Genomic DNA, 27,788 nt, shown 5'->3' with positions numbered 1-27,788 from the left:
ATGACAGCCCCTCTGCAGCCTGTATGGTCCAGGTGTGGGCTCTGGGTATAAGCTTCATTGGGATCCAAATCATGGCTGTGATTGCACTTAATGGCTGATTAAAATTTAATCTTGGCCCTGCAGTAGTCTGGATAAAGCCTTGTAAAACAATACTGACTTCGTGCACAGGGTGGTGTGTTTGAAGTACACAAACACGCAGAAACAATCACATGCGTGTGCTCACGGAGCATCCATTACACAGCCAGACTATAAATCTGCCTTGGAATTAACCAGTGAGTAGTGGCTGATTGCTGCAGCGGTCCCCTCTCACTCTCAGGAATGAGAATAAATGAGCGGACGCTGGCATGAACAATCCTTTATTACACCCATTAGCCAGAGGAGCCCGAGCCTTATGAAACAGGGGACACCAAACACGCAGCCCAGTCGTCACATACGTGGCCTACTTATGGTTCCCATGACAGTGTAAAGACTCCCCCCTCAGCCCCCATCATTGCCACTACCACACATGCATACCATTACCACATTACCCACCGCCCCCAATCACCCATCGGTTTGCACAATCAGTGGATGCAGCACAGCCGTCTGCGCACTCCTTGTAATGTCAAAATATTTCTGAAGTGCCGGCTAATAAGTGCAGCTCTGGAGTGCCTCCACAAGCTCAATATGTTCATCAACACATTTTTTTTTTCTTTTGGAGAAACTTCAAGCGATGGCAGAATCATTAATCAGGAACTTTGCTGTGTATTGCTTGTAAATCATTGCGCTCATTCCTGGATGCTCTCTTCAAACAACAACAGCGCCAGGTGTTCTTAATCAAGATTGGTTTGTTTACTTGTTTTTTTTTTTGCATACATTAAAATTGCCAGGTGGACTATTTTTTCATTAATATATTCTCCATCAAGAGCAAGGTAATGTTACAGCTCATTTACTGTGCAGAGCTTCAGGTCATATAAACATGTTTTGACAGCTGTTTCATTACATTCAGAATAGACTGGCTGACATTGTTTGTTGTGTTTTCTATTAGAGGTTACCTGATCTATGCTAGTAGGTAGTGATGTTGGTCTTTGTTCCATACGCAGCATTCAGCTGGGTCAGAGAAATCTTAAGTAAAGCAGTTGGCCTGTAGTGCCTCTAATACCATGTAATTGGTCGTAATATTCCCCGTCAAATCTCTGTTTTGTCTTTTTTGTCATTGCCTGTCAGTCACTCTGAAGTAAGCTTTCTTACACTGTTTCAAAATACATTTTGCTAATGGAAATTGAAATGAAATGCTTGGCTCTAAAAAAAAAAAAAAAACATCTGGATAGAGATTCATTTTTTGGCCCAAGTCCAGCCCAGGGACGACAAAAGTTGCCCTTTGCCAGTAATAAAATTTGGACAGGTTGCGAATCTTGCCGTCTTGATGAACATGGACATTGGTAATGTTGCTCTCAACTAGGTATTTGTGAGCCAGTCAGAGCAATAAATGAGCAGAGACTTTAGATATAAACAAAACAAAACTCACCACTTTCTCTGAATATGAGACATATTTGGCAGCCTAGGGAACACTCACAGGGTTGAAGCCCTGGTAGGACCAATTGACTTGCAAAGTACTGTGCTGTCTGCACTGTCATTGGCAGCCGTCATATATATAGAGACGGTGTTTCCTATAGCCCTGAGACTACGTTCTCTATTGTAAGAAGGTATGTTGCTGGCTCATGACTTTGTCAATGTACTATACTGCACCTTTAATTTATTTGTTTCCTTGTTCCCATTGTTTTCTATGTGGACACAAATAAATTGTTAAATGTGTGCAGCAGGAGGTTGAACATTAATTTTTGAGCAGTATGATGCTGGTGTAATGATGCATAAAATAATCAGACTGCATTATAGTAATTGCAGGTTTTTAATCTTTAAATTTGACAGTACTTTATAGTTATGTTCAAGTGAAATTTATATTTTAAGTCTGCACCTGTTGCAGTATATACACTTTACAGTGTGCCTGATTAAGTTGTAGAACTACATTTTTTCTACATAATTCCAAAATCAGTATAAATGACAAATTCTTTTATATGTCCGTTGTTTAAATGTTTAAAATCTATCAAATGTGAAAAGATATTTATTACTGAAGGCCCTTAAAAAGAGTGACTTACCCAATTTTAATTGTATTTACCACTGGGAGGCTAGTTTGAATGTAATTTTATGGTCAGTTGTTTGTGATCGAAATATGGCAAATATTTTGCCTTCTGAGAGTAGAGCACTAACAAGGTTTCTTATCCTCATTTTTGTTTGTATGATATCTAACAAGTTAGCGCCCAACAAATAAGCGCACCTTACGGTAAATCAAGAAAAAGAATCGCTGGTGGCCTTTGTCATGTTGCATACTTAATGTAAAGCTACCGAAGTTACGTTTAGGGAAGTAATGTAGGTTAGGCTTAGGAAAAAAAATCATTGTTGGGCATCATCAGGTTTTTACTTAATGCAAAGTGACAGGTTGACGACATACCTTAAAATAACTCACAGGACACAAACGCTGGTCTCCTAGGGGATAGTCCTATGTTTGTTTGATCGACACACCATCCAACCTGTGGACTTTAACTCTTTATACTACTTCCTTCTTCACTCTTGTCTGAGCATTTGTCAGGTGGTTGTAGCCTCAAGGGTTATGTGGGTTACATATGAATTACTGGTGATATACACATTTTTGTGCATCACTTTCATAGGTGTAAATACAAACAGTGCATGGAAATAGCCTGGATAAGGCTAATTGGACTGATAATGGTTTCATGTCTCTCCCTGGAGTTTTGCTCTGACGTAAACAGGTACAGTATTGTTAATACAGTAGTTCTACTGATCATCATTTCTGCCTCCACTGTTCCAACTGTGTAATCAGGACACAGTGGGAAGCACAGAATTGCATCCAATTTCCTCTGACTTCCCTTTGTTTATTGACTTGGGGACCTGACAAGGAGTGAGACTTGAGTGGGTTGAGAGAAAAAACCACAGACATCGACTCCTCCTAACCTCTCGCTGGCATTTTCGCTATGCCATGAACAACACGGCAGGGCGCCTTGAAGTAGATTGATTACACTTGTGATCACTCTTCTAAGATAATGTCCTTCCTTTTAATCATGCTTTGTGCCGCTGCTCTTTACAAGGATAAGATTATCATCAGCAACTTCATCAATGTCTCATTGCAAATGCCGTCCTAATTGGACAGCTCTGCTTTTCATTGGAATGTTTGATCTTATTTACTGTGTCCTTCAGCTGAAATGGAATCAGTTTAGGGTCCCTGTATTGTGTTGTTTTCTTACCTATGTGCAGTTTTCTCCATCATACAAAGAAGCCAAGTGTGATGTCTTGGTTTTCTAAGAACTACATTTAAGGATTTTCACTGCTGGAGTGTAGATTGTTAGTTGTTACGTGAACGTAATTACTCCCAAGGACTTCTAAAACTGCTCTTTGTAAAATCAAAGAGTTGGCAGTATTTGCAGTGTGTTAGCTTGATCCCTGTGGCATTGAGCTTTGCTGAGTGCTCTGAAGTCAATAACCTTGTATTTACTCATTGGGCACCAGAGAGGCCTTATAATCCTGCGACTCCATAAACCTGACATTTCATCAAAACATGCCAGCCATTTAGTTGCGAGACGTCCTCCCCCAGCTTTGCTTTCTATAAAACATTTCCAGTGTTTGAATTAAGATTCGAGGATGAATTTGGTGCAAAGAAACCGTGAATGAGAGTTCAGCCCTTTGAGCCCCAGGCTATCATCAGTAATCTTGTCCTTTTGTTCTCTTTGACGTTGGTGCCATCGACCAGACCTGCTTGCTGTCTGTCCAAAAGGCACTCTTGATTTTTACCGGTCCGCTCTCTTGTCAAGTCCTTTGTGGTGGTTGACATTTGTGATGGGACACTAATTACTCTATTTGCCTCAGGAAGAAGTGTTAAAAACAGCAGCCTCAGGCACAATATACCCACGATAACATTTTATGCCGTGACATCTTTTTTCTTCAGCAGGAAAGCTAGAATTTGAAGGACCCTCTAGTTTAGGTTTTTACTTCCTCCTTCCATTTGCCTCCTCCTTACCCTTGCCTCTTTCCTCCATTCATTCTTTCTTTCCTTTCTTCCTTGACACCCTACCTGACCTACCTCCTAGTTAATGACTAACAGGCAGATCAGTGGCCAGCTGCAGGGGTCTTGACTGACCTTTCTAACACTCACAGTTTATTATTTGCACTGTCAAAGCTCCACGTGCCGCAGTCTGACCTCTGCTCTCATTCCTAAACCAGCGACCGTGCGACAACCTCACAGACAAAGAGCCGGTAGGAGAGAGGAGAGATGGGGAAGTCAGACGAGACGCCTTTGTTGTGATCACGAGTGTGTCTGGCATTATGTAAATAGTGCTTATCCTGTGGTAATTGCCTCTGCTGCTAGGATGAGCATATTAAACGTGAAAGAAACAATTTACCGCTTTCAGAGTCTCCCCAGGCCACCGTGAATAAGACCAGTCCTGGCATTCAGCAGTGTTGCTAGTGCCATCTGCTACCTGTGTCTTCTTATCTGCACCCTGAAACTTCACGGGAAAATGTTGATAATAAAAGATAAATCTGGTTTAAAACTTGTTGAAACTGGGGTCTTATTTTTCTGATTTATTTTGCCATTATTTGTCCCAGTAATAAAAAAAATTGTGATCAAGTTGATTACTGAGATCTGGGATTGCTGCAAACGGGGGCGAACAGCCAAGGAGAACAGTGCAAATACTACCTAAACTGTCCATAGTCCATAACAGATTACAGACCAACTTCCTGATTCAACTTGGACCTGCTGTTCTATATGCACCATGGTGGTATGCACACAGTTTTCCTGTCTTATGAGGGATTATAACTGATATGTCAGGTGCTGCCTCTTTATGTTATACCTCAAAATAAAATAGTCCAAGAAGTAATTGTAGGAGACATTTTGGACTTTTTAACTTTCTTGCTAAGAGTTAGACAAAAGATTGATACCACACTCATCTGTTTGTGAAGCTACTGCCAGCAGTTATTTAGCTTAGCTTGCCTGGCTCTGTTTCAAGCTAAGAAAAATCTGCCCACCAGCTTCTCTATTGCATACTAACATATTACATAGATATTTTCCATGTTACACAGAGATCAAATTAATTGAGTCCAAGTCAAGTCCAAGACTGGGTCCAGTTGAAAATTACTGAATAATGTTTAGAAAGGATGAATAACACAGGCATCTGTCAGTATCAGTCAGTCATAATAATTTGCCACCTTTTAAGATACATGTAAAATCAAGCTAACCGGTTGGACTGTACACAGATGCTGTATTGACTATTTCAGCCCGTTGCTGCAATATGTGTTTGCAACAATACACTGTTAGCTAAGCCAGCATGTTGTATGCTTGTGTAAAGTACAGCAGCAGTGAATGAGAGAGTCCAGACAGAGTCAATATAAATAGCCTGAGACCAAGACAATGCCAAATCCAACAAGGTACAAGACTGAGACAAGTGCAGAACTTCAAGTGAACTTGAGACCGCTCTCAAGCAGTACAGCCCTGATATTGCGACTTATTTGTATAGTCTGTACAGAACATGAAGTGCACATGTTCCTTGTCTGGGTGTAAAACAACAGACTGGCTGTGCTTAATCTTTAAAGGACAGATATGAGAGAGGTGTTGAGCTTTTCATCAAACTCTCAGCAAAAAAAACATGTTTCTCAAAATGGCTTATTTACAATCCTGTCATGTATATGTGGTAATTTTTCTTGCCCCATAAACTTTGTTGTTAATGCATTTCCAGCCCTTTCCCCTGATCTTAGCAATTACTCTGGTGCATAGGTGTCATATTAGGGGAGGGATGCAGGGGACATGTCTCCTTCAATTTTTACAACATGTGCATTTATACTCCCCTAAAGAAGACACAAAAGTAGCAGAGGAGTTTTATTTTGACAGAATTAAATGCATTTCCACCTTAAGCTGATGGATGAAGAACACATATCAGTGCTTAAAAATTCACCAGAATGTAGGAAATTAAGTGTTTGATTTTCAAAATTTCCTGAGGACCTCCAACCCTTTTTTAATGTGACCCACACCTTTGTTGAAAGTGCTGGAAAAGAAACCTATGTTCTTGCTTTGGTGAGTATAACATTATCATTGCCGATTTAAATGATGGTCAAAACTAAAAATAAAACCCATATTGTAGTAAACCAGAATGTTCCTTTAACATTGAGGGTTTTCTGTAAATTGTGAAATATTGTACACAGAAGACCACAGTAATGTGCTAGAGACAAGTAAAATGGGAAAAGAGCAGTAGTGGCACTTTTGTATGTTTGGTGTGTATTTTGTGCCTTTTTAGTGTTGAAAATACTCCTGGTAGGCACCTTCATTTGTCGTTCCTCCTTTCTGCCTCACTCTCAGCACATTTCGAGTTGTTCCATGACAGTACCCACTTGATTTTCTTCAGTCAGCATATGGATGGCACCATTACTCCTTACAACATCTTTTCACGCCAGCCAGGCCATTTTGCTGATCTGCACTGCACATAGCATCATCCGACTACCCCCTGTCTCCCGCTCCTTTTCCGCACCCCCAAAGCAATTACCAGTTATCACCAAGGAGGAGGCTGTTCATCCATTAGTTATTCATCCACCCAAGTGCCGCTTTTACTGTAATTCGATTTTCTCCCTCCATTTTACATTAAAACTCACTCCAAGATGGTAAGATCTTAAAAGTTAAGCACAGAGATTAACTGCGCATCTCTAAATCTCTTTAACAAATATACCCTGCATGTACCATTAACCTTGAACAAGCTGATTAACTTAGCACTCTGTTTCCCTTTCTAGTCCCAAATCATATTTAGAATCGCGCTGCAGAATTTCATAATCCAGCCAAAATACAATAGTACAATTATCTCGCACTCAGCTGTAATCTGTTAGTGATGAAGATGGAGTGTTGTATTGATCTGATTTCATGGGAAAGGGATCCTAAGCAGAACAGGAGGATGTTGTGGATATTATTACACAGCGCATCTCACAAAAAGAGCCAAATACAATATGAAATGTGATGAAATGTTTACCCAACAATCTCTCATGTGTAGCATTTGAGCACCGCTTTATGCATGTGGGTCTTGCCTTTTTCCACCTTGACTCTGTACTAGTGCTGGGCATAGATTAATTTTTTTAATCTAGATTAATCTCACTGCAATCCTGTAGTTAATCTAGATTAATCTAGATTAAAATTATAGATTTGAATTTTGCCAAAGACATTCAAAATAATATCTATCTATCTAAATGATGAAAATGCATCACAAACTGCTTGAGAAAGCTGTTCTACTATAATATTTGGTAAAGAAAAATAATGTCCCATAAGATTTACTTTGGTGTTTAACTTTTTTTTATTTTGTCAAACACAGACATTTAGGAACACAGGTTCTGTCTCCATGTGGAAAAAGCTTTTTCCTGCTAACTGGAATGAACAGCAGAGGGCGCAGCCTCTGATAACATGACCCTAACTGAACTGTGGGCCTACATTGGAGGTCATGAAGAAGACCATTAACAGTCAGCAGCTTTGTGACACGGCTTGAGCCTAATCACTCCAGTCACTCAGGCAGACCAGCTTCCGCCTTGTTCACGCCCCCTCCGCGTAATTCAACCAGGTATACATCCGCGCTTAAACAACAAAGTGAAATTGGTGCCTTGCTCACTGTATAGACCCAACTTAGTGAATAGTTTATCGCGCGATAATTTCCTTATCGCGCGATAAGAATCCCGCGTTAACGCAGCACGTTAACGCCATTAACGGCCCAGCACTACTCTGTACACATTTGTGTGTGTGTGTTTTGGTCATGCTGTGGGTTTTAATAGGGCTGAAGAAGCTGTTGCCAGTCTAAGCACCATAAATGGTGACTTAAAATCAGTGTTACTTGAAAAAATGCAATTACTGATTACATATTACCCAACAGCAAAAGTAATTTGTTACATAACTCGATACATTTTATTAATCAAAACCAGCAGCTAATTCCCAAACATCTCCCCACATCTTCAGCTCCTGAACCAAGCCAACATCACCCACTGGTTTGTGGGACGCCATTTTGAAGCCTCAAGTTTTGCATTTTAGCCATAGACATCCTGGATTTTGGGAGCCAGAAGTGATCATATTTGTACTATAACTTTGTAGCACTAGCCTCTAGCTTGGTCAGTGTGGTGCATTTGCAGCTATGGTTAACTGTGATCATGCTATATATTTTTTCTTGCTAATAATAGGTTTAAAACCATTAATGCAAAATGTACTTTCATTAACTTGCACTAAAATAGCAGCAGCCACTGCTATGCCTATACTTTGTGAATCAGGGGTTACGCCATGGTTACATTATCTAACAAACATTGTAAATGTGGTAACAACTTGTCAGTGCACAGCAACCACCTGTAATGCAAAGCATCTATGCCCTTAATTATGCATAACTTAAATAAAATATTATGTAATATATGTAATAAAATGTAAATGGGTGAGTTCACCCACCCTTATAAAAGTTCACCACCCGTACAGTTGTCGTGAATGTTTAATCAAGCCATACAGACTAAAACATTTTCTTTTTTTTCTTTAAGCATGTGTATTTCAGCTGTTAAGTTGGGCATTTTAACATGGGGATCTATGGGAACTGGCTCGCTCTTGGAGCCAGCCTTAAGTGGACATTTGAGGAATTGCAGTTTTTGGCCCATCTTCACATTGGCTACATTTTAAAGCTCCAAAGGTTGCTGCTTGCTGCAGTGTCATTTGTCCCAGGAATGAATGCCAATTGTTCCTTTCCCTGCAAAGACGAAGGCTTGTATTAAATGGGGGTTAGTGGGATCTTTTGTGCAGTAGGAAAGGGGATTTATTTGGATTAGTAATGTGATTACTGCATTTCAAATTCTAATCCTTTAAAATACTTGTCACCAAAAAAGTAATGACGTTACTTTAAAACATTATAGAGTGATGTGATACTGTGCAAAATAAAACAGATAAGGAGAAGTGTAAAGGAGAAAGTGGAGGCAATGGCGTTGGCAGTAGATGATGACATTAGGTTTTGAGCTTAGAGTTTTCTCCACCTACTCTGCAGCTCAACACTTTTGACATTGAGTGTTAGGAGAGGTCATACTCAGATCTCTTCTCTCTTTGTCCTTTTATAATAGTTGTCCTTGCGCTGAGCGATTACAGCACGAGATTGGATAATAAACGTATGTAAAAAGGAGGACCATGAATTTTAGAGCGGACTGAATGAGCTGATACACTTTGAATGAGTTGCGCAGTAAAGGGAGTACTCCACACAAGATTGGTGCTCAGAGAAGAAAATTGGCAGAATTCATCAAATGTTCTGCGGGCATAAAACCTCAGCAGCAGTGTGTAGAGCCTTTAATGTGAAAAATAACCCAGGGGCCTTGTGCAGTGTGTTTTATGTGGTTGCAGGGGTTAAAGGAGGCCTGTACATTGGTTCATGTAGAGATGTTGGGGAGGGATTGTCAGATTTCCCCAGTGGCATGCTCTCTCTCTCTGTCTCTCTCTCTCTCATGTCATTGGAGCATTGCTTGAGTCGCTCAGACAGTAGAGCTGACAGTCAGGGAGTGATTTATGCAGTCATAAGGGGTGTACTGTACCAGGCCTTGGCCTGTATTTTACTCTGACACTTATTATTGAAATGAGACATTTGGGCACAAAGAGGAACCCAAGCCGTTCTCTCACCGAACGGATGAGGTAGAAGTCACGCTCGTATCCAAACTCAGCCTTGCAGCATTTGAAGTTACATGAGGGAGTATTTAATTCCGTCTCTCCACTGAATGTTCCCGTTCTCACTTGTACATAGTCTTTTTATGTTGGAAAATGCAAATTGAGTTTCACAGGTTGAAAGATGGAATTGCAACACATTGATGTTGAGCTGCAGTGTAGCGGCTGCTCTTCAGGTGCTTGGAGCTGCAGAGGAGGCATTCTGCAGCAGTCAGTCGGCAGCAGTCTCACCGTGCTCCGCTCTTTAGTATTGTGTAGACTCCGTTGGGAAAATCAACAAACAGTAGAGTAGCAAAGTGAGAAGAGTTTTTTTCAGGCTCCTGGAAGTGTAAGTCCAGTTTATTTTCTACATTGACAATGTTACATGAGTGGCAGTTGGAGCATTTCTGAAGCTTTTTTTGGCATAAATTATCAAAAGATGAGCCACTGCTTTAAAAAAAAATCTAGTTTTGTGATTAAAGCCAGTCCTGCAGGCCTGGATACGTAAACACTTAGAAGGGAAGTCAACTACAACTTCCAAGGTGTGCTCTGGTGGCCAAGGGGTTTAGGGCACCCACTATGAACTGCAACATCCCTAGTTTGAGTCCAGCCAGAGACCTTTGTTGCATAGCGTTCCCCCATCTCTTTCTCCCCTTATGTGCTGCCATCACTCTACTGTTGTCTCACTGATAAAGGCGTGGAAGGCACTCCAAAAAACTGACTTCCAAGGAGCATTTTGGCAGAAATATCCAATCAGAAATGCTAAATCCTGCCCCTGTGGCTACTTCGTTAGAATCCTATCAAAAGAAAAAGTTCCACAATTTTGGGAATAATATCATTTGCTTTTTTTTGCCAAGACTTTGATGAGAATATGATAACACTCTGTCTGAACACTCTAATTATGAAGCTACAGCCAGCAGTCGGCTAGCTTAGCCTAGCATTAAGACTGGAAATGGCAAACATGGCAAACATGTCCAAAAGTAATAAAATCCAACAACCAACATATTCAGTGTTCACTTATTAGCATTATATATCTTGTTTAATCTGCACACAAATAAGAAGTGTGAAAACAACAAGGTTTTCTATTGTACTGGAGACTTTCGTGCCTCTATGTTGAGAAACATTGATAATAGAATTAAAAGTTCAACTTTGAAATGGGTGTCTACAATGGAGAAAAATACTGCTTTACCCGTGACTTTCCAACTCTGTCACCAGGCTTATCCGCTAAATAGCTGTGGTTACATGAACAATATTTCTTCATTTCGATTAAAATTGTACTGATTAGAGATTCCATTGCAAAGTGGTTCTGCTCTCTGCGGAGCATCTAATTTTCCAGAAATATAACAGAAATAGACTTTTTTTCCCCCAAATTTATTGAGAAAATGTTATCAGTTCAATCATTCATATAAGACAATTGAGGAGTATGTAATGTAAGTGTAACCTAGGTTGTTTTTTGTAGCTGCAAATTACAAATGCCCTCTAAACAAAATCTGTAGTCAGGTTGCAGCTGTATACCAATTTCAGAGTAAAACGTAGTATGACAATATGACACCTATCAAACCATGTACATTTGGTATGGAAAAACAATCACTGTAACTTCTGATAATAATAACAGTTGTGTAAAACTGTATACGGTCATACTGAGAAACCAGAAAATTTTGAGATGGATAGTGTACCGTAAATATCTTATATCAATGCAACCCTTACCAGTTGATGGTACAATCAACAGATGTTCCCTGAATGTCTTATATGCAGGCTACTGTTAATGATAGCTGACAGTATGTTCCGATTGAGGTGGTGACATGAGGCATTTTTATTCTGATTGGTCTATTCTGATAACAAGTGGAATATTAGGGTCCATGCAAACACACCTAATGTCTAGCCATGTCTCATCCACAGTGGCTTGACCTATCCACACTTTAGGAGTTCTATCATATTTTGTCGGTTGTGATGGTTGCCCAGTAGCAGTGCTCCCTCTAGTTGCCATGCTTCCTTTGCCTTTCCTCTAATGTACCTCTGGTACTGTCACCACTCCTCATCCTCCTCTAGCTCTTTCATCTGAGGCCTCCACAGCACTGACAGGACCTTAATGCTGACAGGTTATGTTGCTTTTCCCTCAAAAGATGAGGAGCTAGAACAGGCGTGTAATAGACGGCTGTAAGTGCTACACTCCCGAGGCTGGACGACCTACATGTTACACTTTCTCCATCTGCCTGCATACACTTAACACCCCACAGGCTGCCACTCAAACCAGCAGGTGACAGCACACTGGAGATATGGACTGTGTGGAACAGAGGCTCACTGCATGTACAGATGTTAAGCACAACATCCAAGGTTACAGGCGCTGGTTAAATAGCCTTTGATGATCTTTCTTCTGCCGCTGGATGCCTTGTTTACTTGCCTGCTTGGCTGAAGTAGAAAGAATGACCTTCATATCATTTAGAGGATTCCCAGTTTATAGCCAGGATACGAGTGAAGATGCACACTTTCTCCTTGTGCACAGCATACACTCCATAAAATTAAAAACAAAAACATTTCATTAAGATTCAAAGTGCTACATGCAGGCCATAAAGCAATGTATGCAGTTAATTCAAAGGCATAAAAAAGCTAATGGACTATTAGAGTCTACTGCCTGGGGCTGCCTTTTCTCCTCGCAGAAGAAGTACATCAATCACTTGTATCAGTAATCCCCTGCAAGCTGCCGGCAGTGTCTGCGCCTCCTGCCATAGAAATGGTCCCTCAGCAGAGGCAGCATCAGATGTGGCTGAAGTTGACATCTTAACAGATAAACTGGCCCCACTTTACTACCACTGTCACTACATTCTGCCCTCGGTCTTTGGAGATATTGATGGGAGGCAGCAGTCAATGAGACAAAAGCACTGACAGAGGAGACGCCCGAGGAGGCGAGCTAAGCTGCTACGTGTTTGTTCTTCCTCGCTTGTCCTCATACCTGGAGGATGCGTGATAAGATGGGACACAGATGAAAGAACCTTCAGGATTGTGCTTTGCTATAGGCGACTATAGGCTCATAGTTGTAAAAACAGCAACTTCTGGTGAAGTTTTTTTTTAAGTAAGTCTGTTTGTTTGTGCATAACAGCTCAGAACAGCTTAAAGTGATGTGTGATATTTACTGAAGCGGAGACTTAATGCACTCAGCTGCGCCACAAGTACACAATTTTTGAATGTCTTTGTTAATAAGGGACTGTGCCACAGCGAAAAAAGAAAGAATAGAAAAGAGTTTTCATCCTTTCGCTACACTCCACTAAGCTGGTTTACTGCATTTGTTGTGGGAAAGGCTGGTGGTCGTCTCAGGGGCTTTGAATGAAAACACATTTCTCTTCTGGCTACAGCTGCTACATATCCATGAGCAAACAGCCAGCAGATGTGTTTTGGTCCAGCTACTCCATCCCGCTGCTTCCGTTCGTTCCAACTTTCCAACTTTTACCTGATCATCTCCTGGCCCAGTTGCACAGTGAATGATCTCTCATGAATAATCACCCTTTGTTGTGTTCCAGACCAATAAGATGATTCATGTTGACTCTGTGCATATGGAGCCGTTTTGGCCTTGAAGAGCTTGCAGAGCAGCATTGGACTTGATAAACGCTACAGCTGCTAAATAATTTCTTGCAAACAGACTTTGTTTACCAGCATGTGTTTATAAATGAATATTTATTTGCATATTTTGCATGCACACTTGAAGAGGATGATTTATGCCACATCAAAATATGTGTGAAGAAACTTTAAGAGGCCACAGCTTGTGCTGAGCGTAAGGCACTGAATGAAGAAAGCAGTGGTGTTTAAATTTGATAACATTATGGCTATTTAAGAAGAAAGACAATTACAAAAATTATTCCAATTAAAGGTCCAATGTGTAGGATTTCAAGAGATATATTAGTAGAGATGGAATATAATAGATTTATGTTTTCTTTAGTGTAAAATCGTCTAAAAATAAGAATAGATGTAAGACAACAACAGCAAGTTAACTATACTATGCTATGCTACGCTATGCTATGCTATGCTATGCTATGCTATGCTATGCTATACTAAACTATACTATACTATACTATACTATACTATACTACATGGTGCTCCTAATGAATGGTCCATCAGTTTGTGGTGGCTGATGTTTTAATTGTGGCAGGCCGCCACCAGTAAATGAGTATACATCTACCGTGGGTCCTTGTCCATGAATTATGCCATATTGAACTGGCATGTTTCTACAGTAGCCCAGAACGAACGAACCACATTGGCTCTGGACAGGGTCATTACTGTTTTTGCATTGGCTACTGTAGCTAGCAGCTACACTGTGACAAGCCAAACGGCGTTTGAAAAACTTTTGGCATTGAACTGCTTCATTCAGTGTTTTTACCAGTTTGAATTCCTGTGTATGTTTGTTTTGGAGAGTAAAAGACCTCTGTAGATGATTTGTCTCCGGGTAAAAACCTCATTAAGGAATCTTAAATGGGAGTTCATGCTTCAGTTGGTTTCAGTTGGTTGCGATCAATCCTTACCACTAGATGCCTCTAAAATCTACACACTGTTCCTTTAAAATTCCACCATATAGTCACCTTCAGCATCTCAGGCATTTTAATTGATAACGCACTTTTGCAGAGCTTTCCCAAGACATCCCAAGGACTGGGCTAAAGGCAGATCCTCAGTTTAAGCATATCTGAGGATATCCAGGAAGCTGCAGCCGGGCTTACAGAAACCCTTCCCATCTGTCAGATAGGACTGCAGATCCACACAACTAACTGAGACAGTGTGTTTAGCTGGAAAGACATCAGCCAAAGGGACACCACAGGGATGGCAAAGTCCCTCATGCGAGAGAGTTAAGGCTACTTAATATTCTTGTGTTGATTGGGGATTAATTGTTCCATCTGGCTCTCATGAAAACCAGTGAAGAGAATGAAAAAAACAACACTCCCTCCTCTTTTTTTCTGACGTGTTTCCTCTTGTTTCATTATGGTCATGGAGTATGGCTAGCAAGCGCTGGAGCTTGGAGGAGGAGCCTGGGTCTGACAGGCTGAACCAAAGGGAGAGCTGGGAAATTTGATCATTTTTCTCCGGGACTGTCATTCGCCATAGGCTGCCTCATTTGTCTGCTCCAACTCCTTTGTTTCCACAAGGCTCCCTGTTCCAGGATTAGCCTGCGGAGCGAGACACAAGCAAGAAAAAAAGAGAAAAAGACATTCAAAGGAACTATATAAGCTAATTATTATAGTGCCCCATGTTTCTTTAATTCAGTACTTAACTCAAATGTACATGCTGCAGTATTTAAAACCTGCTGACTGGCCGAAAAATCAGAATGAAAGCAGGTTTGGAGTGTGAGTGAAGGGGGATGAGGGATGCTGCCTGCACAACGGCACTTTTATTTTTCCTACAAATTGCCCTGCAGTTCCACAGGAGTGGTGTTGACCCACTTTATCTCCCACTCAGGTGATTAATGCCACATCGCTACAAACAAAGGTCACGTCAGGAGGCAGGGGAGCAGGCCAGAGCACAACAAGAGCTAAGGGAGGTGTATGTATGGCTACTGTTAGGGCTGAGAAAGAATAACTTGTTTGGTGTTTTGTAGGGCATCACTCAGTCTCTAGAGATGCACACTGAGCAGTGAAACACACACACACACACACACACACACACACACACACACACACACACACACACACACACACACACACACACACACACTCACTTCAAAGCAATGTGTGAATATGGGAATGGAGCAGGAATGAAAGTAACATACAATTATTGTATTATAACCATTATTACATTGTAAATATTTTTTATGTATTCTGACAGCGAGTAATAATCTTAGCTATATGGAAGAGCTAAATTAAATGAATAAATTAAAGAGGGTATCCCCTGATTATTCACATTAAGATCAGCTTACCTAAGAGCTGTGTAATGCCTTCTGAGGTGCGTTCAGAGCTTTGTAAAGTTGATAAATACTTGTAGAATTGCTGTGCCAAATTGTTGAAGGAAGTTAAGACACCAGCTGTATGACAAAAAGACCTAGATGAATAGAGTTTGTGTATGTGTTTGTGTAAGTGTGAGCGCGTGTGTGACCCAGCATGGCATTAGAGGCCCATTTTGGTATATTGCAGCTGTTTTTGCTTTCATCTGTTCACACATAATAGTGGTTACTCACTTTGGGGTTGGGCCTCCCTTTAAAGGGTTGGCAAAATCAATCTGGAGGGTCAAGAAATGATTAATTTGTGCTAATTTTCTTAGCTTTTCCTTACAATGTTTGGTCTTATTTATACTGGATAGTTTAACCTTTTTCTAGTTGCTAAAAATTGATTACATTTCAACAATTGTGAACAATCTCCTCTAAAAAAGGTTTTCATGCTTGGATAGGTTGGAAAAATAGGTTTACCAGTAAAAGGTAAATGCAACTTAGTGCAAAGGAAACAGTTTCAATGACTAAATGATGGGGTACCGCCATGATAAGCTGTTATTGTAAATGCCACTGCAAACTCTCTTTGTCGTCTATGCACACAGAGCTGTTACCACAACTCATCCAGGAGCACATAGCCGTCATAGTAGTTGTTAAAAACGTAAAAAATTAGTCACCTAATGCTAGTGAATGGAGAGGCACATACATCTGCATTTTCTTTGGCTGATTATCTGAAAATCCAATCAGACTATACACTATGTTTGGATAGAAACCTTACTGTAGGCATGTTTACAAGAGACACAAGTAGTTTTTGATAAAGAGTAAAATAAGTGGGGACTATTTTGATAATGAGTCAATTTTTAAGTGAATATATTGAAAAAGATGCTTCACATTCTCAGGTTTCAGCTGCTCGAATGGAATGATTTGCTCCCTCTTTTTGTCACATACAGTATAATTGGCTGATTATCTTCGTGTTTTGTTTGAGTCCATGTTTCTTGGTTGAGGTAGCTTGGGAAATGTGGAAAAAAGATGATGATGAAAAACCTCACAGCAACACACTGGCAGTGGTTTTTCCACAATGCTCTTCATTTATTGCTAACATACACATTGACTATACCAAGCCTGGCTCTACAGCTACTGTCTTATCACACGTAACCAAACATCATGCTTGAGCTGAGAGGCAAAATGAAATAGGAGCCCAGCAACAGGCATAAATCCACAACACGAAGCACTGTCTGATGACGTCATCTCTCTTGTATCTAGGAAACGCAGCTATGTCATCTATGTACATTTCACATTTCCACTGCTATACGACGTCACCCTGGAATCTGGGAAGTTGTGATGTATCATTTTTTCTCTATTATCTATAACATTTCATAGCCCAAACCATTAATCAATTAGTGTAATAAGAGTCAAAACAGTTGATGTTGACCTGCTAAGACACAAACTGACTGACTGTTCATCTGTATCTCAGAGGGGAGGCATATCAAGAGAAACATAAAATGCAGACAGAAATATTTATTATAAAAAAGTAAAACATCCACGCTGAGCCTGGCTTTACAGAGCTTTTATGCTGTCACGTTCTATCAATACTTCAGTGCTGCTTCAAACATGTCTAGTCATTTCTGAAAATATACTGTGTCAAATTCAGCGAGATGTGTCATATAACATGCACAAGTGGAGACTTTGTGGTGGAATATCTGCGGCTGAAAATATCAGCTCTCTCTGTACAAGTTCCCTGGTGGCTTCTGCATCTTTAATTTTCATTTAGAGTCACCACAAACACAAACTTGACCGCTCATGAATTGCAGTCATTTTGTTAGAGTCTGAAGAAGGTCTTTTTATTTCTAGCACTGCGTTGTATTTTAAAGAGAGTTTGTGATGCAAGCTTTGAAAAGCTGCTATGTTTGAGTTTCCTGGCCTTGCCATATTTTTTCTACAGCTGACACTTTCTTTTACTTTTCTAGTTATCATTTAAATTCATTCCATTTTGCCGTGTGAGCAAAATGCTCCACTCCAAAACCATATTTAAATACAAAAGCAAGTGTAATTATGCTGTGTCTACCTTTTTTCTTTCTTTCTGCGGTTATCTAAATTATAATCTCCGGTTTCAGCGTTTATACCAAAGCACATTCTCTAAGGTATTCCACGGCCATGGTTTCACTTCCAGAGAAATTACTGGTGTTAAATGAAGCAATGATTTTCTTTATATGTGCCAGCTGCAGCGCAAATGGTTTTCAATCTGCCAGAAAATCCAGTTCATTTTGTGAAGATGTGGTTGAAGATGGACTGAGTGAACAGGGGCCATTTGGGCTTTGATCTAACATTCAGATAATGTTGCATCAAAATGTGCTTTTCAGTGTATGTTTTCCAATATTATCTTCATAAAGATTTCCTTTTGATCATCTGTTGAGGAGACTTTCAGGGAATAATGTAAATTTCTATCTGAACGCATTCACCCTGAACACAACTGTAGAGCTGTAATGTGGGGAAATGGCCCTGAGGGCACAATGTTGTCTTTATACATTATGCTGCATGTTCACACTCTGTAGAGGTGGTTTTGTTCAGATCTGATGCGAAAGTTTTCAACAAAAGCTTGAGACAAACTTTCCAGGAAAAGGTTCCTATACACATCATCAAATAAACATTAAATACTAAATACTTAACCTGCATAATGACTGTTTGTTTATCATTTGTCTCCTTAAATTCATGAAGAAAACTTAGTCTCACATGCCTCCACAGTGAATGGAGAATCCTAAAAGAGGCTAACATTCTTCCTTAATTGTAAGTAAACGTGCCCATGTTTAAAAACAGCAAATCTATGTCAAAATACCCATTTACAAGCACAACTTGTGCAGCATAATCCAAGTCTCATTTATCCATTCATATGCTCAGTACTTCCCAAACACATTTTCTCCAAAAAGTCACAATATAAAAACACTTATACCTTTGATTAGCCAGGCATGCTAGTTGTCCTCACATGATATTTGTCTTGAGTTTTTAAATATTTGTGAAAATGCACGTGTTCAGGAAGTACTGAGCATATGACTGGATAAATGAGATTTGGATTATACTGCAGTTGTGTGAGAGTTTGTAAACAGATGTTTTGATATACCGGTAGTTTTGCTGTTGTTAATGTTCCCCAATAACTTCAATTCATGAAGACTCTCCGTTCTCTGTGAATTACCATACTGTACCAGCTGTTGTGTTTTCTGCCTTTACCCACGTCGTCATATATCCACATTACTGATGGTTATTTATCATCAATAGTCAACCCTACAATATTGTTGCATGTATTGATATAGAGGTATTTGGGCTTTTTTCATATCACACAGCCCAAGACTCCATTCTATTGAAGTTTTATACACATTTCCCAGATCTGCTTCTTTTACTTAGTATAAAGAGCACGATAAGAGCAAGAATAAAAGCAATATTAGGTGTATCTGGGCCTCCATCAGGGCTTTTTTGCTGGCTTTTAGTCTAAAGTCACTTTGCCAGAAAACTCTGGTTCTTTGGCTCTGCATACAGAGATTTAGTTGAACCAGTAAGTCAATCTCAAAAAGTTGTTTCTATAGCAACAGTCAACAAAAAAAAATAAAAAAAGAACTCAAAAACATTTCCATATCAGACACAATATATATTGTGAGTATTTCTCCCTGTTCTCCTCAGGTGAATGGGAAGGAGTTGTCTAAGTCCAGCCATGAGGAGACTGTGGAGGCCTTTCGTGCTGCCAAGGACCCCGTCGTGGTGCAGGTCATCCGGCGGACCCCCAGCGGCCGCCCCCATGGCCTCCCTCAGGAAATCCATGTGGTGGATGTGTGCACTCAGACCGACATCACCTTTGAACACATCATGGCGCTGGCAAAGCTCCGGCCCTCAACCCCTCCTGTGCCTGACGTCTGTCCCTTCCTGCTCTCTGACAGGTAGAACAACAGGAAATAGTCATTTTAAAACATAGTTTCAACTATGCTCACTATTCTAAGGCCATGTAAATGAGCATCTGTGATTCAGAACAGGAAATGCAGTTTGAAGGAGGTTGTTGATTTGATATAATTTAATATATTTGTACTTCATTTGATATAATTACAAAGCATTTTGCTTTAGCAACACAAGAGTTTGTTGTCGCGTCCTTGTTTTGACTTTGGCTGGGACTGATAGTAATTAAGACGGGAGAAAAAAAGTAGTGTGGAATGTTATTGAGCCATGAAGCAGAAATACCAGTGTTTGCGGGATTAGCATTACAAGAATGCAAGGCTCCTGTAAAATATAAATGAATTGTCTAACCATCTGCATAGTCTGACAAATATAGATTTGCTTGATAAATGAGCTTCTCTATGTCCTTCACGTCTTCTTGTCACCAATGGAACACAGTAAATGTAAAAAAGAGAAATAAAGGACAGGGCTAAGTGGTCCTAATTAATCATTAATATAGACTGTATGTGTGAGGTGTGCTCAGCATGTTGATTTAAATGTATCACTTGGATGGAAGTATGAAAAAGTTGAGAGTAAATATCATAAGCTGTTTAAGACCTCTAAAAATGTAGTCATGTATGATAGTCTCAAGTGACTTTATGATCAGTTTGACTCTGGTTTCCCTGGTCACTACATAGCACTTGCAGTCTGTCCTTTTACAATTTTAACCCTTTCTATAATTTTTACTTGGCCCCTCTCTGTGTTAATAAATATGCACAAAAATATAACTCAGCTGTAAAAGTAAATATGGTTTTTGGTTTTACGTTTCTTTAGTCCGAATAACATTGTTTCTAATAACTTCCAAATAGAAAACACCTACGTCACGTACATAAAATGAAACAGTGCTGAGCAAATACTTCAATTGGTCAGTTTATAGCTTCCTATAAAAAAGTCGCACAAAAAAAAAGCAACATCAGTTTAATTGTATTTAATATGTTTTTATTGCTTTAGCTTGTTCTTAGACAGTCCTTTTTGACAGTGAATTAAAGCTGTTATCTGAAAGTCACCAGACTCCATTGACAAAATCGTGATTTTATTAAGCAGAATACAGGAGATGCTGGTCCACCGCTGCCCTGATTGGTTTGAGGTAGTGGTTCCCAGCCTTCTTTTCTTAAGGGGCCTCTTTACTTACAGTGAGTAAACTGATATCCCCTCATTAAGTGAAATATTTTACAGATATTTCATATTATAATTATTGCATAACAAAAACAAAGAGTAAAGAACAACAGGTAAACGGTAAAGTGAACTAAAACAGCACAATAACTGCAGGAAGTTTGTGTAAAATGAGCAATGTGGATGAATTATTCCCTGTAAATATTTCATCCCAGATGAGTCTTCCTGATAATTTTACGAACTTTTTATATAATTCTCTGTTAGCTTTTTTTTTTAATGATCAGACATAGTCTATAGTTTTCTTTTTCAACAAATTCAGTGTTTTCTTCTCCATGACTCCATAACTGTATACTTTTTAGTGCAGGATGGGGTTGTTTAGCAGCGAGCGAGGGCTCTGTGAATACAGCTTGTGTTTAGATCTTCACCCTGAGATTTTTTCGAGTGAATAATAATTAATAGTAATGAATAATAATCTGAACTTTAAAAATCACAATTTTATGTATTTATTTGATTTCTTCACAAAGTTTTCTTATAACTCCTAAAATCAAGAGGGCCTCACAACCCCCCCAGGACATTTTAGTGACCTCCAGTGGGGGTCGAAACCCTCAGGTTGGGAGCCAGTGGTTTAAGGTACAGGTAATGCAGAGAAAATATTCAAAATATTGTGTACACGGAAACTAATATTGGTTTTTTTTAGGTGGCTAAAATATATTTTGCTGCAGTTCCCATTCACAGCAGTACATTACTTAGCTTGTGTGCTGAAAAAATTGTTAAAGTTGTTTGCAAAGCAAGATTTAGCGAAGATGAAAAGACATATTAGGTTTCTTTGTGTGCAAAGTAGCTCAAAACAACACGTGTGACAATGACTAGAAGTTTGATCACCACTGGATGCCGGGTCGTACAATACCTCAAAGACTTGTTGTTTAGTTTTTTATTGTTTTTTATTGTTTATGTGGGAGAAAAACATAAAAATATGCACACCAAAAAAGATTTGTGAGTTGAAAGTATCAACAAGAGATTTTCCTGGAAAACAACAAAAGAAACAGGGTTCATTATTTCCTCTTCTGCCATTTAAGTTTATATTCTGTTCATCTCAAAGGAGAAGTTAACTGTGAACAAGAAGATTTTTGCATAAAGGAATATCTGGGTTTCACCTCTTGGGAATGAAACAATGGCAACGCAGGAGCTTCATAGCACCGAACTGGGAAGTCAGGATGGTCTCAGTGAACCGTGTGTGTTTGTTATCGTACATAATTAATTCCAACAATCATTAACATCTTGAATTCCTTTTTGTTATCATTTGTTATTGGAGACTTGCGTCAACCATCAGTGGCGCTCATTATGGAAAACTTTTTTTTTTTTTTTTTTTTAAAGTGTGTGATTGTCAGTGTTACACACTAGGTATAAAGTGCTCTACATGACCTGATCAGAATCATCACCATGTATATATATCTCACACAATATCACTATACTATCCCCCAAGGGGCCTTCTCGCCATAATTGGAGCTGCTTGGCATATCCATTTTGACTCATGGAAGGTTTACAAGGTGATTAAAGCAAATGGGCTAATAAAAAACTAGGCAACACAGTGCAACGTGTGCTTGTGGGCTACTTACAGCCGCGGGCCGAGCCCAAATGTAATCAATGTGTCCCATAAAACTCACATTTTCTTCTCTTCAACAGAGATCAGGTGCACAATCCAATATACAGCAGATTTTATAGATGTAACAAATGTTTGTCGCTCTCATTTCTAAAGGCGAGATTGTAAATTTATAACTGTGTTCTTTGCACCTACTGCCAAATATTGTTATGTGTAATATCAAGGCATCAAAGTATAAAGCATTCTGACGTTTACCAGTCTGGTTTTGTGACTGGAAGATTGTTTCGAGACAGTTTTAGAGGGCGGGGTAGTCTGAGAGTCAGACAGCCCCTGAAAACATCACTCAACATGTTCAACAGAGAGTCTTTTTGAAGTTTTTGTCCACCGTTATTATCTTGTGTGGCACTGAGGCTGCTCATCTTGTTAGGCCTTCACAATGCTGTTTTGTTCAGTGACTGAGGGAAGCATAATAGAATTACACTGTACAATGTGGGGGGTTTAGTCTGTCAAGAGTAGGAAGCAAATTATGTGGATATGCTGTTATTAACAAGGGGCTGTATTTTTATCACACACACTCCAGTGCCGCTGAAAGCCCTTGACAAATCCTTTATTCTTCAGATTCCAGCAAAGACAAAGGCAAGGGAATCTTGTCACTTAGAGGTATTGAACGTGTTTAAAAGAAAATAAGAAGAAAAAGGATCTCGCTCACATCCAGCTCACCCCCTCTTTCTGCCTTCTTCCCGCTCTGTCTCCCCCTCTTTTTTCCTCTGCCTGTCTCCCTCGACAGCTGTCATTCTCTTCATACAATGGACCAGGATTACTATGAAGGGACAGACTACCTCTCCCCTGTTCCAGCTGATGGAGAGAGGACGGAGGAATTCGAGTATGAGGTAGGAATTGCCCCTAACATCACAGCTCATAACAGCCTGACAGAGGATCATGGTTTATATTATGCTATATCTCCCTTATTTTGTCTTAACTTTCTGGTGCACACCACTTGTCCTAAGGGTCAAAACAGACTTGCCTTCACTAAACTCCTAAAATAAAGCAGCTTGATTGAATTTCAAACCCCAAATCTATAAAGAAACAACCTGTCATTCATCACAAACTTTGTGATATCGAGATTTTCCCTCTGCACGGTGCAGAAAGACTTCATTTGATCAGTGGAATTCACTTGCTTTTATTATAACACACCTAATACCTCATAAGTGTTTTTTATACTGAAGTAGAGGTTTATTATTTTTTTGCTAAAGGTACTGCATAGGTGTAAACATAACTTTTTAGCAAGATAAATCACCTGTGTAGCCTAAGAAAGTAGAAGAAATGTGCAAAAAAATAGTTTTGAATGCATTTTATTAAAGGTAAACAATAACAGTCTTTAGCAACGTAACCATGTTATAATGTGCAATGAGGACAGTATATAAGTTTGTGTACATAGACTTTGCAGATGTATTTCTCTCTCCCTCTGTGTGTGTGTGTGTGTGTGTGTGTGTGTGTGTGTGTTTTCTTTGGTATGAAAATGATTTTATAAATGCAGGGTCAAAAATGACTCCTAAGACAAGATTTTTACCCTGTTGTACAGCTTCCATGGAAATACGAACAAAGGCAATGTTTTCTCATGGTAGGGGTATTCTAGGAAAGGTCATCGAATTTCAAGTTGAAAAAACGATCATTTAGGGGGTTTTCCTATGGTGTTAAAGATAGTGGTGATCATTTTTGACCCTAAGTTTTTATACCAGAGAGCACTGACAAGTTACACGTTTAAATGTAAAGTGTTAACTCACTATCTATCTTTGTCACAGTTCTTAAAGAAGCAGTTAAACATATTTTGTCCTTCTGAGACTTGGATGGGAAGATCGACTTTAATGCCTGTTAAGTATGAAGCTATAGCCAGTGCCTGTTAGTTTACTGGGAATCAACACTAGAAGCGGGATGTCATCAAGGCGCGAGCAGCTCATAAACATCCAGTCATCCATTACGCACTGACTCCATCCGTAACCTCCTGAGTGGACAGCACTAATCTGCTTTTAACATGTTGACTGATGAGAAATTTAGTAAACCAAAATATATTTTATGATGGCTCCATGGGAAAAAAATCAACAGTGTTTATGTATTGATTCACTGACTTCATTTCCCTACCCAGCATAGCGACTGACGGGAATTTCTCCTCAACTGAAACAGGCAGGCTAACAGACAAACTGGGAGCCTTGTTTAATCAATCTATATCTAGTTATGAAGTTCATAACACATAAACAGTGGGAATTTTTGTGACTTAAATTAGCTGCCTTTGCAGATTACGCTTCACTGAAAGTGACAAAAACCAACTTGAAGCATGCTAAAACGCGGGTGATCTCGAGTCATTGTTACCACATTACTGTAGACTATACATTTAAGAAAATAAATGGGTGCAGTAACTTCCTTCTGTGTTTTGTTGTAGCCGTGGGGTTACCATAAAACCGAAACTTGTCATTTTTACCATAATGTGTTAATTAGTGATTCCATTTTTCCATTTATATTAGTAAATTTAATTTTACCTTTTGACAGAGCCAGGCAAGCCATTTTCTTCTGTATATAGTGTTTTTTCTAAGCTAAGCTTATTGTTTCCTCGCTCCAGTCTCATACTTATTGAACTTATACTTAGGTATCAGTGTGCTGTCAGGCTTCTATTCCTACACTCTACAAGAGAATTTGATATATTTTCAAAAATTGCAAACTTTGCCTTTGATTACCGAAATTTAACCTGCACAGCGACACAGCTGTCTTCAATTATCTTGTCTAGTTAACTGAAGCTATGCTGGGAATTACATGATGTCACCCAGCTAAGAACAATAACAATGTAGGGTTTTCCGCCCTGACAGGTGCAGGAAAATAACAGGAGAATCAGGGAGATATAATCAACTGCACTTTGTACATCCACACATTTAAACACCAGTGTGAATGGACTTTTCGACTGCATGGGCATAAGGGATCCTAAAAAAATATTTGTTGATGATGTGTAAAGTATTTAAGTTGAAATGTGAGTTCTGGCCCATTTATCATTGTCAGATTTTTTTAAACTTTCACTTATTGATATGGACACAAAAGTCCAGTATCAGCAAGGTTTAACTGCTAACAAACAGTTTTAATGCTAAAATGCTGAAAGCATCCATTTACCCATTAAGCACAGAAGCAAACACACATCTGACCTCTCCCACACACAGACACACACTCCTTCAATGTTCCATATTTAATGATGCTTAGCAATTGGTGGAAGGACCCAAACACTAATTGACTCTACAGGCAGTTCCCAGGGGGACAGTAGTGACAGATGATGAGCCACATTGCAGACAGTTTGAAAAAATCCCCTGCTTCCACTGGCAGTGATGACACGCCTTAGTGTTTTTGCTTCTTTTTCTCTACAAGGCAAAAAGAGAGAAAGTTGAAAACCTCCAGTGACTGTGTTACCTGAGATTTGCTAATTGTTTTCACAAGTCTGGAAGAACAAGCTAGCAAGGTGGTTGACTCTGAGCTCGATCAAAGCCAATTAAAGTGAGGTGTGTGTGGCAGGTGCTGGTTATGAAAAAAAAAGATGGAAACACATTTCTTTCCTGCTGCATCTTTTCTGTGTTAGTAAGAGGAGCAGTTGGGTAGGTGATGTTTCTTAGACTGTTGATCTCTGACACATACAGGCGGATACATACAGATGCACTGATCCAACTGTGACGGGAAGAGATAAACACACTCTGTCTTTGCTCTAATATTCTTTATTTCCGAATCACTGAGGTGCAAGCATATTACTAGTGAGGGCTCCAACTGGTCTGATGTATGATGATTGCTCACCCCTCCCTCTGCATATTTGCTTCATTTGAATTTGTTCTGAATGCTTCCACCCACTGAGCTTGAGCTGTTTCTTCACATCCTAAAGAGATTTGTGCACCCGCTTGGATCCCAGTGTCAAATCGCAACAAATATAATATATTAAAGCCTCTCTTTATGCCTCATTGCTATTAACAAATCCTATTATTCTGTTGATGCTTTGTGGCCTGCACCGTTTTTTTATTTCATGCTCGGGGAGTTCGATATCAAGCTAATGCGGCTCCACTTATTGTATGTCAACTGAAAACGCTGTGAGGGGGATGTAGGCAAAAGCCGAAAAGCCACTTTCAGAGTCGACCTGATCCCTCACTCCCTGCTGAAGGAGACGAAAGAGAATGAAGGGAAGGCGTTTCTTTAAATTACCTTTTGTTAGATGAAAACGCTCAGCAGGAGAGAACTGTTTGCCATCACATCACAGAGAAACCATCTAAATCTAATTCACCTTTCTAATACACCAGGACATTGATGTTTCTGTTAGGGTAATCAACATGTGAGAGTCCTGGAGTACAGTGGTTGATGAGGTGGAGAGATGCCAGATGCTACACAAGTACACATCCATAGTATACTGTATATTTCAAAGCTGCTTGTTCGTGTGAAAACACAGGATTTTCATTTTCCTAGACTTAGTACTTAATAGATAAGTGGCTGCAGGATGCACCAAATACCAGTAGTTTCCATGCGATTCAAAGACTGTATTCAGACATCTGACTTCCAGCCACAGCAGGCAGTTGATTTTAGCTAAACATTTTTGATGATTCCTCTGTATGCTAGCTGTCAGGCACCAAACAGCAGGCAGACAAATTTAGCAACCAACAAAGCTTTTCTTAGGCTCTTTGGACACGCTGAGTAGGGGCCGTCACCAAACTTGGTACTTTTAAGGGTAACAACAGAAGTGCATCTATACCACTTAGTACCGATTCTCTAAGTACCAGATGAGAGCACATCTGGGTGAGAACGTTGGGTTTAGACAAGAAGCTGAAGTGCTACAAAGGCCCCTGAAGCCTGGAAGAGAACTGTCACGGAGCTGCTGGGTTCAACTTCAGGCAGGAGCCAGAAGTGCCTTTTTGTTATTCCATAGAAAGGAAAGATACCAAAAAAGGTAGCTTTTGGTACCAGAACCTTTATCGGTTCAAATGTGAATGGTCCCTATCCCTAATAGTGAGTTAAGCCATGCTGTGTTGATGTGCGTTTCCATTATGAGTTTAAATGCACCCTGCCTCTAAGGGGGTTGCAGTGAAGACAAATGGGCTTTGTCATCATTATTTAGTGTTAGCATTCAGTGACAATTCAGCAACATGTTCGAATAGCATCCACCACTATTGCGAGACACAGCAGATACATCATCCGTTTCAACTGCATCTCAGATAAAGCAAGAACAGCAAGTGCTTGGTCTGCAGTTAAAACATAAGTCCTTCTTGCAATTTGTAGCAAGAGGACCATGCGGGCAGGAGATGGGCATGCAGTGTATATTTGTGTAGTGCCAAGAGAACATTTTAAAACTCCGAGTACATTAAAAAGTTGTTAGCCATGATAAAACCAGTGGGGCAGCCGTTCCTTTAGCTAACGGCATTAACGTGTCATCAGTTAAAGACACACCTTCAAGTTGGTGGCCCTGTGGTATGAATCTGCAAATC

The 27,788-nt window shown here is 39.8% G+C and overlaps 1 protein-coding gene across 2 annotated transcripts in view; it reads left to right on the top strand.

Moving 5' to 3' along the window:
- The window catches only part of LOC121950257 (PDZ domain-containing RING finger protein 4), a 198,645-nt gene that overhangs the window by 111,210 nt on the left and 59,647 nt on the right, over nt 1–27,788 (top strand). For both annotated transcript variants that reach the window (XM_042496201.2, XM_042496202.2), the window contains 2 exons: nt 19,284–19,537; nt 23,087–23,189. In XM_042496201.2, coding sequence (XP_042352135.2) covers nt 19,284–19,537; nt 23,087–23,189 — 357 coding nt within the window. The remainder of the gene's footprint in view (nt 1–19,283; nt 19,538–23,086; nt 23,190–27,788) is intronic.

The sequence above is a fragment of the Plectropomus leopardus genome, chromosome 7 (assembly GCF_026936395.1).
Source record: "Plectropomus leopardus strain MGB_pleo_1.0 chromosome 7, ASM2693639v1, whole genome shotgun sequence".
Classification (NCBI taxonomy): domain Eukaryota; kingdom Metazoa; phylum Chordata; class Actinopteri; order Perciformes; family Serranidae; genus Plectropomus; species Plectropomus leopardus.
The sequence above is the reverse complement of the archived record's forward strand: the minus strand, read 5'-3'. Positions and strand labels throughout refer to the sequence as shown.